Genomic DNA, 15,554 nt, shown 5'->3' on the forward strand with positions numbered 1-15,554 from the left:
TTTGCTTTCATAAAGGGATAAGTCATTCTTCCAATACTTATATATAATTAATATGCTGATATTAGTTTTTATTTTTTTGTTTTGCAAGTATGGTATCATTTTTAAATACTGTTGATTATTTTTATTTATTTAAAAATCATTATATCTTTATTATCATTGATTATAACAATTTTCTGCACTGGACAAATTCATATACTTTATGCATCATGATCAAAAACAGCTGATACTAGTTTATATACAAACTGTTTTATCATCTAACAAAATCTCCAAACCTGGCTATTTCATACTCAGGCACATATTCTTTTTTGTTCTAAAACAAACAGATTATTTATATACTTTTAGACAAATTTCAATTTGTTTTCTAAACAGAAATGAGAAAGGTTTTTAACAAGACATTTTCTAAACTAACTTAAAAACAGACAACTTCCATTTATCCAATGAGAAGATATCACATGTTTAAATTGAGTGAAATTTTGTAAAATACAGTATTATAAGTATTTTAACTTTTGGCCAGGAGTCATAGTAAATATTTTTTTTTTCATTTTAATCAAAGTTCCATAGAACTCATCTTAAGGCGATTCAAGATAAAAATGTTAATGTCCACTTAAATATGCAATCTTATAGAAATTTTATATTAATTACTTTTCAGACAATTTTCAACAATAATCTAATGTAAAAAGGGGAGAAAACCCAGCTTTCACTATCCCCGTAGATCGATTAGATCACTTTCCACTTTTTTCCTTACTTTTATCAAATACCAGCACCACCACTTGTCTGTTTCAAATCAGTGGCTTTTTAAAATGAATTTCTTTATTCATTGTTAATTTACATGATCACAGAAAAATTGACTTACAGACTTTCTACATGGCGACTTCCGCAGCCAGGTTTCCCTTAGCCCATCAAGTAGTTTCTGCAATGGGTTCTAGACCCCTATCATGTGACAACCACATGGATTAGGCCAAGCAGAAGTCCATGGCAGTTTCCCCTATGCTTTTTATTCCACCATTTCAGAGATCCTCACAAGCATTTAATGGTTTAAGTACAAGCACTGCTGTACAATCAATGAAATGGTACTGATGATTTGCAGTATAATGGTGGAATCTTCCATTTCTAGTCTATCACTTGGTATGCAAACCAGGAACCCAAGTATAATGCGCTCCTGTCATTAACGTTTCTTTGATAACATTCAGCAGAGTTTGAATTGATCTGTCAACAACTTTAACATGAACACTCGCCATTTTCACGACAAATATTGTCAAAAACAATGATGTCAATTTTATAGACACAAAGCACATTCATTGCAACATGTCTTGGTTCCTAGTGGAATATACCACGCAGTTATAGGTACTCAATGGCATCGTTTTTCATTGGCAAATTTCAAGCATTCATGTTAAACATTGATAGCTTTCATGATAAATGCACAGAACTAACTCTAAGCAACCGTTTTCAATACATTAGATAGATACAGAGTTAAATTTAAATCATTGTGATAATGAAAACTACTCTTATCTTTTACATTTAAGTGATTTAATCAAATGGCAATCCTATATTAAAAATAATAATAAATTTAGTATTTATACAAATAATCAGTGGTTCCGCTATTCGAAAAAAGTACCTTTTTTATTATAACTGTTATAAGTCTAACTTAATAGTTGGTTTCTTTTATTCTAAGTTTTAATGCAGATGGAATAATTATCATTTACTGATAATCTAATCTTACTTGTTTCCAGATAACATAAAATGTTAAGTTTATAATAATAATAATAATATAACGCAAAGGAATAACAACTAACATAAATGGCATTAAAAAAGTTAACTAATAATCAATTAAAAGTAGATTTTTCCAATTTACATGGCTAAGTGGAAGCATCTATGTCTTAGATCCATAAGCAGTTTAAATTCAAATCAGTCATGCGTGGCTTTTTTAAAAACTACAAAATTACCAATCTATATTCCCATGCACACATGTTTAACAATTATGTGATGAATTGATCATCTAAAGAAAAAAAAAGTTAGATGGATCATGATAGACCTTTATTCAGAACATTTGAATTCCTCTTCCTTTTCTTAAAAATGTTATACATTTATTGAATTATAATAACCTCTTTCATGTTCAAATTTATTTGTGTGCTACTTTTTCTTGTGGGTCTTGTTAATTTTTGTTCAATCTGCCCATATATTTCTGTTTTCTACTGTAGAGTAGCACTTTCTTCAAAAGCTACAACAAAATTATTCATTCTTGTTAAGTCAGTTCATTTTTTCTTTATACTCAGATTCTACTCTTTGCATCATATTACTTGCCGGGCAACAGATTTCCCTTCTGACCTGTTTAAAGAGAAGCAGAAGCTGCTCTCTTATGAAGCACTGGCGTAAGGCCAGATCACGCACATTATAATAAACCACAAACTTTAAAATTTATTTTACATTCCTATAAGGAAAATCATCTAAGTTAATATAAAATCAGTAAAACTATTCTACTCATTAAACCAAGCTTCTATTATGAGTCGGAACAGATTTGTTATTTAAACTTGCAGCCAAATAATTGTGAATGCGCGCATGCGCGCACACACACACACACACACACTCTGTGGGGGGGAATTTTCATTCTGTGGCACACTGCATGCTGTTGCTATTTGGAATTTCAGATTATGTTGCTAGATCATAGAAAAACAGAATTAGTGGTTTTTGTGCTTTTATAATTCATTGTCAATTAGTTTTTGGTGTACTTGTGAATTTCTGTTATAAGTTTGTTATTCATTTCTAGTTAATACAATGGATATAACCCCATGAATGCGGTCAAAAATTATTGCTCTGTCTCCAACACACACAAATGACTAAAAGACAGATTTCCAGTGAGTGTAGTGTGGGGTTAGGTTCTGTAAATGAAATCATAAAAAGGTTTAAGGAAACAAGTTCCGTTTCTCCAAAGAGAAAAGGAAAATGTGGATGGAAAAATAAAACCATGCCTACACAGGATAGATTACTAATAAGAAAAAGCAAAATTAATTCACAATTGTCAGCTGTTGACCTTAATAGGAACTTGAAAGCCAGTGGGACTGATGTTTCTGATATGACAGTTCGTAGAAGATTGTTAGCAGTGGAAAGGATTGCTTAGAAACCTAAAAAGTAGCAGTTACTGACAGGTTATGAAGACAAAAAAAGACTTAATGGGCAAAGGAACATAAAGAATGGACTATTGAGATGTGGGAAAAGTTATTTTTTCAGATGAGACTTATTTCTTTGTCCAAGGGGAGAGAGTAGCCTCATTTGCAAGTCAGCAGATGAGAAGACTACTATGTCAGCACACCTGCATCAAGCTCCCAAACACCCATCCAAAAAGAGTTTTGGGGATGTTTTACACATGAAGGACCCGGAGCATTCATGCCTGTGGATGGGATGATGAAATCGGACCAATACATTAACTTATGTCAAAGAAAAATTGCCCCACTAATGCAGAACCCAGAACTCATTCCAACAGGACCTTGCACCATGTCATACATCAAAGAAAGCAAGAGATTTTCAAAAACCAAAAAATGCTCTTGTGGCTAACAAAGATGGGTGCTCTTGTCGCCAGGGAACTCCACCGATGTGAATCCCATTGAAAATGTATAGGCCATACTAAAAAGAAGACTTAAGAAAATGAATTGTAGCACATAAACTGACCTTATTAGTTCAGTGATCTAGCTTTGGTTTCGAGATGAAGAAATACAAAAACATTGTTCTACTTTAGTGGAATCACTGCCAAAGAGGATTAAAGAGATAATTAAAACAAAATAGGAACCATAAACTATTAAATTTGAGTAAGTTTGACTACTAAACATTTTTTCTTTTAAAAATAAAATTTTTTGTTAAAAATACTGTGTTCGGATTAATTTGTTCACCACTGTATACATAGGACGGGCGGCACATGAAATGATAAAATATTTGTTTTGGCAATAATTATTAAGGTTAATAATTATTAATGTGTTTCATGTTGTCAGAAGTAACATTTCATGAATATTGAACTGCTGTAAAAAAAAGTGTTGAATTCACTTCTTTTACTTTCGGATAGGTAGTGGATTTCAATTCCTTTCCTTATTCTGTTTACTGTCTTGTTTGAGACTAATGTAAGATGTGTTTTGTTGTTATTTAGGGATAGTAGTACACTGATGGGAATGTCACATGTGACATCCTGACTGAGGCAAGAACAAGGCTGAGAGATGACTTTTGTCAAGGTTTTGAAGATGACCTCCAGTAAAGCCCACAAAGGCTACATACAGAAGGGATGGCAAGATGACCACAACGTCATATGGTGGGTGTTTTCCTCTATGAGGTCAGTTCATGAATATGTTTCTTCTCTTTCTGAGGGCGCTGTTTGTGTTTCATTCCAAGATGGCTGACAAAGGAAGACTGAATATTAAACAACACGTAAATACTGTGTTTTTTTAAACGAAACAATAAGTGTGGTTCTTACACAAAGAAGGTTTTGTTCCCTTTTTCCAACTCGGTCGTTGCCCTTATTTAAAACAATATGTAGACTTTATGAAAAATTTATATTGATGGTTCAGTATTTGAGAGAGTAAGCTCAAACAACCTGTCGATATTCATTTTCCAAAGAATGTTGAAGCTGTCAGAGCAGCGTTGCTGAGGAACCTGGGCAAATCCACAAGAAAAGCAGCAGCACGACTTGGGATTTCTATATCTGTACAGCGAATTTTAGAAACCGACTTGCATTTGTATCCGTAAAAAATTTGTTAACAGTTCATAACAAACATCAAAAAATGGCATTCACTGAACGTGCTGTGTACAAAGACATATTGTTGAACAATGTTTGGTTTTCAGATGAGGCACATTAATAAACAAAATGCGAGTTTTTTGGCTTCTGAAAATCCACACGTGCTTCATGAAAAGGTGCATCACGCTGCTAGAATTAGAGTACAGGCCACTATCTCAAGTCATGGGGTAATAGGACCATTCTTTTTTAGACAAGTGAAATGTGAACTTATCTAAACATGCTGCATAATAACTTTATTTCTCAGCTTCTTGCAAAAGAGTTTCGATTAGAAAACGAATGGTTCATGCAGGATGGAGCCAGATGCACACAGCTAATGTTGTTTTAGACTTTCTGCATGAAACTTTCAACACAAATATCATTTCAAACCAATTTCCTGATAGTGACCTGCACGTGAACAGAACTGGCCCCCAAACAGTCTTAATTTGAATCCATATGCTTATTTTCTTTGGGGATTTCTAAAGGAAAAGATTCTCCCTAAACATCCTCATACAGTGATGGAACAGCGAGAGCTGATCATTGAGTGTGCAACGAGATAACATAGGATACGTTTCGTCGAGTTATTAACAATATAGTTCGTGTTGAAGAAGTTGCTCTGTGATGTGGTGGTTATATTGAAAACGTGATAAGCAGAACATAATTTCCAGGTATACAGTAAATACATCGTGTATTTTATTTTTCTTAATTGCAATTCAAATAAATATATTTTTAACAAAACCAAATGTTGGATCATTTCGTGCGCCACCCTGGATGGTTTAATTTTTTATTACTACATTCAGGAATTATTATACAAGCACAGATTATCAACAAAATTTATGCTCTAATTCTTTAGCATAAAAAGAAAGAAAAAAGTAAGCGTCAAAAACATACAATCACCAGATACAACAATACAGCATGCTAATGTGAAAAGATGATTTCAAGTAAACAATGAGTTAATGCAGAATCCTTTACATCACACAAAGAAAGAAATATTTTACAAACATTTTACAGCAAATTCAGAGGGAATTAAAATCTCTGTTCTTGGAATAAAAGGTTTACATTTTTTTACAATCAATCGGGCCATTTATGAATTATCATAACTAGCTTTACCAGTTTAGCTTAAATGACTTAAAAATTAAATTAAAGTATAATAAAACACAATAGGTACCTCTCAATGGCACCACCTTCAAAGGTTTCATCATCATCAGAATCTGTATCACTGTCATCTTCACTTGGTGAACAAAGTAATTTTCTAGTAAGAGTGACGCTTTTAGTTATATCTTTTTTTTCTGGGCTGCTACTAGAAATCTTATTACTTTCATCACTTATTTCACCATTAGAACTAGATACATTCTTTTCTTTATTTTGTGACTGACTAGAACTATCTGGGAGATCAGCTTTCGCAACATTGCTGCTAGCGGCATCTATATGTGATGTACTACCACTTGCACTTCCATTACATTTATCACTGCTACTACCAGCTTCTGATGTTTCATTTACAACACCACTAACATCTACTTCACCATTTGTCAATGGTGTCGATGATTCTGAATTTTGCATACTACTGGAACTACTTACTTCTCTATCATCACCTGAAATCAATAATATACACATGGATATATACATATATTTATATATGAATTTAAAAATACATTAATTATAGTTGATAAATGTTTAATAAAACTAACTGAAATTTTTCTGCATAGGAATTGATTAAAAATAAATGTGATGCCATTATAGTAACATGAGGATCTAGACAAAATGGTAACCTGCATTCTTAACAACCTGATACTGCATTACCTGAAATAGCTCAGGAATTAGTGTTGTAGAAATTGAGAGCAGTTTACTAAGAATTAATGTTGTCATTAACCTCAACTTCCACTTAATAAACCAGACCTTATAGTTCATCAGCGTTAAGCATCATTGAGAGCAATTGCTGCTGGTATTTATTAATGGCTAATGACCACAATGATTAATGCTACTTAAAAAAAACAGGTAACATGCTAGGTTTTAGGGTTGTATCTCAGGCTTTTATAGACTGAACAAAATAATTTGTTATATAAACAAAATTATTACTTAAAACACCATATTCTAAAGGATATATACGGTTTTGTTTAGTATCATGTAATAGATGGCAGATGTGTTTCAATAACAAGAAGGGGAGTCCAAAATGATAACGTGCATCAATTTCCCAACAAATAAGACTTGTTCTACATTTTATAATGTTTCAAATATTTTAATAACATTTTTCAAATAAGAAATTAAAATAGAAAAATTCTAACAGATTACAATCAACTGACGGCTGGTTTTAGTTGAACAATTACTTTAAGACCTTGCCCATCAATATACCAACACTGACTGTTGAAATGGATAATCCCATTACAACACATGAATCAAATTGCCAAACATAAAAAAAAACACATGTACACATGCATCTGAAAATATAAGATATGTAACAATTTATTAAGCACAAAAAATAGAACAAACATGTGCAATACTTCCTTTTTCCTGTTTAGCCTTCAGGAATTACAATCAGGTATTACTTCAGAGGATGATATGTATGAGTGTAAGTAAAGTGTAGTCTTGTACAGTCACAGGTCAACAGTTTCTGAGATGTGTGGTTAATTGAAACCCAACCACCAAAGAACACCGGTATCGACGATCTAATATTCAAATCCGTATAAGAATAACTGCCTTTACTAGGACTTGAACGCTAGTTCCAGTCAAAATAGTGTTCGCATCCTGTGAATTGTGAACAATCTTTCATTTTTAATTTTTATTTTTATTTTTTGGAAATTGGTTCACCTATATAGGTGAACTTATTTCCCACACGCTTATTCGGATTACTTTTTATTATTAATTTATATTACATTATAAAAATTTAAAAAAATAAAATTCACAAAATAAAATATTAATTATTGAAAATTTACAACCAGAAGACAATTGCAATTATTAAATAATCATCAGTAGATTTAATGAACACTCTTTAATGAAAACTGATGAATTAAAAAAAAAAAATAATATAAATAAAAAAATTAATTAATTAATTAAAATGAAATCAGTAAACATAACTTACAAATTCTGTACTTATAAAGATGCTGCTGTCCAAAATCATGTAGTATATTTCAGAGAATCCAGTTAAAACCAACAATTAGCTTAAAAACAATGTAACAATCAAACTCCGAATTCATATTTCCCTAGTCAGAGATAAAATTCTCTCTACTGATGATTAATAATAATCAAACTGGCTATTTAGTTTTAATTTTTAACTGAATGTTTTCTATTTTTAATTTTAATTCAATACCCATTTAGCACAATTTTGTATTTGTATTGAATACATCACATTATACTGAATTACAATAAAAAATTGAAAAGTTAGTAATGAAATTATACAACAAAATGAAAAAAGCCCTGCTAACCATTCGCCTCTGAAGATGATGTAGCTGAAGTGCTCGGACCGGATGAACTGGAACCTTTTCTTGACCTTACATTTGGTGAATTGAATTTAAACCGACCAGAACTTTCTTTTCGATATTTATCGATTAACTGTTCTAAAGGCATGTGAGCTTCTTTACACAAATGTTCAAGATTTTCTTCATCGTCTTCATCTTCCTCATCTTCATCCTCATTTTGTTTATCAATATTATCATCACCTTCTAAACATGCACATCCCAAAAAAAAGCATAAAAATCCAAAAATATAATTTCACTGTAAAATATGAAAATAATCAGCTTACTTAAGTACAATTTTTATTAAAAGAAAATCATAAAAACAGTCCGCTAAAGAATATAAAGATATTGCTTAAGATTAGAAACACTGTTATTTTTTTACAACCTTTTGTTGTTTATTTTCTAATAAATCATGCCATATTACTTTTAATTACATCCACTTGTATTTATAAACTTTCCATTTCAAAACTTACGGGTGCTTTAAATTCATTAATATTTCACAATCACCTACAAAAAGTTCTAAATTTTCCTTACAGTTCAAGAGAACTGTAGTTACCTCAGGTATACATCATGTATTATGCTGCACGCATAATGTAACTGTAATTGGTCTAGAAAATATTTGCTAGAATGAGTATTCAAATTTCAACTTGCATTTCCTCTGTTTATTAGGTAATGCAATAATGACAAATGTACCATCCATAAAATAGAGTTGAGCTGTAGAATTAAGATAATAGTCATATTTGGTTTCAAATAATGATAATAATTTTCCCAAAGAAAATAAACTTTGAGCTTTGAAAAAATGGTATTGTTTAATGGTTATTTATGTAACTTTTTAATGTTGGATAAATTTAAATTTTAAGTCTGTCATTTGTTTATTCCCTCTTAATAAATGTGGCAAAGCTTCTCTTTCATTGGATTTCCCAGTTATTAAATAAGAACCAAATTTTTTTAATGAATTAATTCACCACAGAAGCTTTTGAATCTTCTTCATGATAATATGGAAATTGAACTTCATACTATATGAAAAATGCCTCACTGGGATTAGAACCTGGGACTGCTGAATGAGATACCATTCTGCCGTAGAAATCAGCATTTATGTTATAATTGGATGCTAAATAAAAATTTGCTTAGATTTTTTTTTGTTTTTAATTCTTTTTAACGACTTTTCTATGCTGTGTCTCTGATAAAAGTAGTAGGATTCATAACCAATACTAGTTATGCTACCGTTGCTGCTGCTACTACTAGCAGCAACAGTAGCCATGTTGATGGTGATACTAAAAAAACTGCACTTCAAGCCAGTTCAGTACAGTTCTAAGTTTATAAGGTAACTATGGTGATCACTACACCACCACCGGAACTTACAGTTCTAAGTTGCTCATTCTGTATTAAAGAATATAGTATAATTAACAGATAATTTATGGTTTTAGAACAAAAAAGTATTAAAATTATTTTAATAGCCTCCTTACCACTTTTTTATTTTGTTATGCATGCTCATGAGCACCTTAATAAGAATAGCTATTTCATGAGATTAGTATATTTATTAAAACTCATTAACCATTAAATTATTTGTGGAGATTATTACTAATGTTTAGATTATTTATTTAAATGTGATTTTAATTGAAAGCGAGTTATTAATAATTCACTTTAAATGGAATTTTTCTTACCTTTATCAAATTTTACTAGTTCATTAATTATTTCATTATTTTTTACTGTGCATAGTTTTTATAAGTTATAAATTAATTACTTGATTAAGTTTAAATACTGCTACATCTTCCATTTCAGAAACTGTATTTTAACAAATCTCAACAAACAGTAGCCCACCACATGAGACCCAACTCGTAGCAATAAACATATAGTTAGTTAACATATATCATATGTTTATTGCATGTAGTGTACAATGTACTACATATGCAATATCCTGCAGCATATTTTCAAGAATATTCACAGCATGTTTTTATATACTTTTTAAATCTGCAAGCACTAATCCAATGCACAGAAAGACTATGAATGTTTTTTTTTTTTAAAAAAAAAGAAATAAAGACCAATGTATGATGTTATTGGTATTGTTCATTTTCTATAAACATTATATTTTATTTTTTTTATATGTAAGTTTAAGAAGGACAGATAATACATGTTGACAATTCTTTTTCATTCTAGTATAGGCTATATGCATTTTAGAAAGAAATGTCTAATTCTTAAACTTATATCATGATCAGAGTCATTTTATTTAAGATAAATTTACTAAAATATCATCCACATATCTTTTTATAAATCAACAATATAAGGAGTAAATAACATCTTATTTAAATGACATACTCTAGAAAAATTAAACATACCCAAAAATAATAATTCAACAATTAAAATTTGATTTGATTATAGATTTAATAATTCACTTTATATTTAAGTCACAATTAATAAACAACTTAATCATTTTGTTTAATTATAATCTCCACAAATAACTGCAAGCAATAAAAGTAGATAATCGGTCTCATTATATGAATTGAATGGATAATACACAATTTCCTTCTTAGATTTAAAATATTTAATTACACAATTTTTTTATTATAAACAATTACACCTGATGAAGTAGCAATCCACTACAAAAGCGCACATGAATATACACAAAAACAAAAAGAAAGAAAAGTACATAAAGGTGGAACTTCACTAAATAATTTTTATAAATCACAATTTTTTTTTCAGATAAAATGAAGCACACCTCTTGCTTTAAATTGAAATCAGACAATAATTGGAAGGTTCAATTATAATCTGAATTCATATGAAACAATAAAAAGTAAATTTTTCGACCTACAATTGTAAAATCTAACAAATGGGTACTAACCCTTCTTTTTATTAATCAGAAAAAAATTGGTCACAAAATTTGTTAATTATACTATATAATTGTTGGAAGTTCCAACATGCTATCGCCAGAAAACACAAATACTTCAAGATCAAACTCATACATTTTTCCCTGTTCAATTACACATTTTAATGCTGTATCCATGATAAGTAATGGTATATTGATGGAATTATAATGGTTGTGATAAAATTTAAAACCATGTGCTACACAGCATTCTAAGAAAGCAATTAATAAACATATAACTAAAGTGTTGATTTTTATGAGGACTTGAATGATAACACTCAATAAATAATATCATAAATGTAAAGAAAGGAAAAGATGAGAGAATACATGTAATCAAACAATCGAACATATATAATGTAGTAAATATTTTGAAATTAAAAAATCACAATACAAAAGGAGGGATAACATCCTGTTCAAATGAATAATTTTTATTTTTTTAATAATAAATACCTCCTTCCTTTTTATCTGTATCTTTAGATCCTGCAATCCGCTTCAAAATAGCAGTAACTTTTGGAGTTGCTAAAGTAGCATCAAATCCTAAAAATGAATCTATTAATGCCATCTCATAATTTCCACTTTTATAAGCTTCAGTCTCTTTAATAAAATCAGGCAAATGTTTAGCTGCATACTCTGCAACTTCATGCCCACCATGTCCATCATAGACGGCAAACAGTGAAGCATTTTCATCATAACTGACAATACAATTATGAGCATCCTGAAAAAATGTAAAAGATTATAGTAAAACATGCTCATACATAAAAGTTTTACTAGCCTATTTATTAATGTATACAAAAAAGTTAATCATCAGAACTAGGCTTTTCTTTAAATGGATTAGTTAATTATTAACTCAGTGGATTAGCATTATTTACTTTGATTCTTTATCATATATTTTGTATCATATTAATCTTTAATAATGGACATCAAAAGTAAACATTTTCAACAATATATTAAAATCAACAGATTTTCAAAACAATTAAATTTTGCTTGACTAAGTACTAAATCAAAACTGTTATAGGATAAATTAAAATTAAAACGAAACACTGCCCTACAACAAAAAATTATAAATTTCTGAATCATATTGGAATGAAAAAGGCAATAGCTAATGCACTCAATAAATAATCATTATAGAGCACCACTATCAAAACCATTAGTTAATAACATCATGTTTTTGTCAGTAAAAGTTTAAAACCCAAACATTTTCTAATTATTAGAAAATATAAAAAATTAAAAAGCATAATTTACTGAATTCAATAACCTGAAATCCATATTTAATGACTGTGACTACAGAACTACAGATTATCTACTAAATTCCCATATTGCAAAAGAAATTAGTGGTAAAATTATAGTTCACCAAAAAATGCAGCTCATATTCTTAACCTTTCAGAACAATAGTATGGAACTATCGAAATAGATATTGTTATTCAAATTAGTGAATAACAACAATACCTGAATTTTTTTTAACCAAACTAATGCCACATTTACAGTTTAAACAAAAAACTGAACAAACATGGGCTGAAAAACATGAAGAAATACCGTCATGACATCCATGCTTCCTAAATTTTAAAAATTGAATATTAAAAAACCATTTCATAAATTAAAAGACAACTTAACTTCACCGTAAAATTAAATACTTATTAAATAAATAAAAAAATCTTTCGCTAATAACCTAAGCAATCTACGTAAAAGAGATCCATGAAAGCGGCAAACAAAATCGTGCTCAAATATGAGGTTAAGACACCTAAGAATAAATGAGAACTTCGATACATCAGGATATCAAGAATATGTACTTTTTAAACTCATTTCAATTTACAAATTATCATACAATGCAACGTAACAGCAACGTAACTTCAACTAAACTGTCCCATTTATACCGATATCAAACGGAAAGAATTAGCATGAATTAAACACCAAAAAGCATCATAATGCTCATTCACTATTAAAATAATTAAATGCACAAAATTTGTATACAGAAATATCAGGAATCAACATCTCAAAGGAAAATAAATCTAAATGAAAAAGTTCGTTGAGAATAGGGCTTACCTCTTGAGTTGCACGCCAACCCTGCATTGAACTAGCACCACATATTAATCGTTCTCCTTCATAATCTGACGATTCTTTGTCTTTAATCGGCTCAGAAAGATAGCCACCCATTGTAACAACGTTTATAAATTTCTACTTCTGTTAATAAGATAAAACTCAAAAAGAATTGCAAAATAAAGAATTCACAAGACCAACGATTCATTGAACAATCAACGACTGGTGGCCATGCCAGGTAACTTCGCGAAGCGCACTTCCTTGAGCATGCGCAGAACCTGCTAATCGTATATATTTAAATACAAAGAGATAACTGCAAAATAATAATATATGATGAATTGTTTCCAATCAAATTACTAAATTAATACATATAAATAAAAAAATTCATATAAATAGTAAGAAAAAGGAATATTAATCCTTAAGGAAACAAACATAATTAAATACGAAATTGTAGATCCATCCTTAATAACATTAGACAGGATTAACTTTTAAAAAAATATTGAATGTTATTCTTAATCAAAGTTTTCTTCCTTAAGCTCAGAAACAGTCAATATATTAATTAAAATTATTAATATTAGCAACAATACAATTTTTCCCAGAATATTTTATTTATAATACCAAATTTTCTTAGAAATGGGTATTTCACTTCCAGGTTCAATAATACCATGACCGGAAAATAAAGAGAAATTTTTACTACCGCACTTAGCCAGAATCAGACAAAATAAGAATAAGCATTGTTAACAATAGGAAATGTCGTTAATTTGGAATTGGAAAATAACGCTACCTTCATATTAGGTAAATGACGTATACTTATTGAGGTAAATAACTATGGAAAAATCTTCGAGAAAGTAGTACTTATTTACTCCTGTAATCCGACGAACTATGCAGCCGCCACTATTGAAATACGACTATTAGCAAAAAGAGACTAGGTGTACTCTTACTAGAAACCTTCTCTAAATAGTACAGCTTAATTGTTTTATTATACTATTTATCTTTGTTAAAAATGAGATATTTAGGTAATTTATAGACCTGGCTTTTTGAAACCTTTATATGAGCCTTAATACTACTAGAGCCTGATAACAAATTCCTAATAAATTTAATGTTGTAATGAATGATGGCTTTAGTGGTAACTTTCTTAATAGACGTACTCATGCCCCAAATAAACTATTTAATTAAATAAATAAAAGATTTATTTACTTATTAGTTGATTTATTTACACTTAGTAGAGCTACATAATTCTACTCCTAACCAGCTTAGAATTACAAGTACGTCAGATGACTGAACACATTTACAAATTTACCTTAAGATAAGTTTTTACTTTTTATGCAGAGTAATCTTTAATAAATATTTATAAAATTGTAGCAGTATTCATCTATTAGTGAAAATATATGCAACATGACAAAGACTTTTCTATTATTCATGTATAGGGCAATTGATTAAGATTCAACTAAAAGGTTGTGGACATTATTTTCAAAAACAAATTGGATAGTGGAAATAATAACACTAATATTTGTGTTTATGAAGATTTTAACAATTTTTCACTACTTTTAAGAATGTGTTTATTTTACTGAGCATTTAAGTGAAAGATAAATAGTTAAGAAATCATTTTTAAATGTAAACATACTTAAGGGATCTTCACTAGTGTCAAAATTTCATTTTTCTATTGACTTCAAAGACTACCTGAAAAATTACAAACAAAATTATGCAATTTCTGTAATGAAAAAATATTATAATATAATAATAATTTAATTCCAATTCAAATAATAAAAGAAAAATCAAACTGTAAAAAACTAAAAGTGAAATTCTAACTAAAATAATCTCACCCAGAAAAATTTATTTCTGCTATCACATATCCTATTCATGTAGCATATGAGTCCAATAATATGTTTTCTATTTCTAGTACAAAGACTTTCTAGAAAGTAGCCTACATTTTGGTATAAAAAATAACTGTAAAAAAAGATTTAATACATACAGTTTGAAAATACTTTTCTATAGTCGCCAAATAAATTAGAACATTTGTTGTATCTGTGGATGAGTTTTTGAATTCCTTCATCAAAAAATTCTTCCTCCTGGTTTTTCAGCCATTTAGTGACACCAACCTGAAGCCCTTCTTCATCATCAAAGCAGCTAGTTACCAAGCAGTGTTTCATGTGAGGGAACAAATGGTAATTCTCGGTGCCAGATATGGGTTACAGGCAGGATGATTGAAAATTTTTGAGTACAGTGAGCTGTGTGCGCATTGTCTTGAATGAAGAAAATCCAGAAATCAATATGCTGCATCGCTTGTTTTGGTAGAACTCATGTATACTTCTGCACCATGGCTCCAGGAATTCAGCAAAGATTATATCTTTTCTGTTCCAGGAAACTATAGCTGTTACTTTTCTTGCTGACAGTTTTTTCTGGAATTTCCACAATTTTTTTGGAATGTATGTGGCCCCATTCTGTACTCTGTTGTTTTGTT

The 15,554-nt window shown here is 29.8% G+C and overlaps 1 protein-coding gene across 1 annotated transcript in view; it reads right to left on the reverse strand.

Annotated features, from left to right (window-relative positions):
• Positions 1 to 13,328, reverse strand: part of LOC142323849 (putative protein phosphatase CG10417) — a 48,046-nt gene extending 34,718 nt beyond the window's left edge. The window contains exons 1-4 of the mRNA XM_075364133.1: positions 13,100 to 13,328; positions 11,510 to 11,774; positions 8,170 to 8,406; positions 5,919 to 6,342 (exon numbers count right to left, since the gene is read on the reverse strand). Of these exons, the coding sequence (XP_075220248.1) occupies positions 5,919 to 6,342; positions 8,170 to 8,406; positions 11,510 to 11,774; positions 13,100 to 13,210 (1,037 nt within the window). The 5' untranslated portion in view covers positions 13,211 to 13,328. The remainder of the gene's footprint in view (positions 1 to 5,918; positions 6,343 to 8,169; positions 8,407 to 11,509; positions 11,775 to 13,099) is intronic.
• Between the last annotated feature and the right edge of the window lie 2,226 nt (positions 13,329 to 15,554).

The sequence above is a fragment of the Lycorma delicatula genome, chromosome 4 (genome assembly GCF_047948215.1).
Source record: "Lycorma delicatula isolate Av1 chromosome 4, ASM4794821v1, whole genome shotgun sequence".
Classification (NCBI taxonomy): domain Eukaryota; kingdom Metazoa; phylum Arthropoda; class Insecta; order Hemiptera; family Fulgoridae; genus Lycorma; species Lycorma delicatula.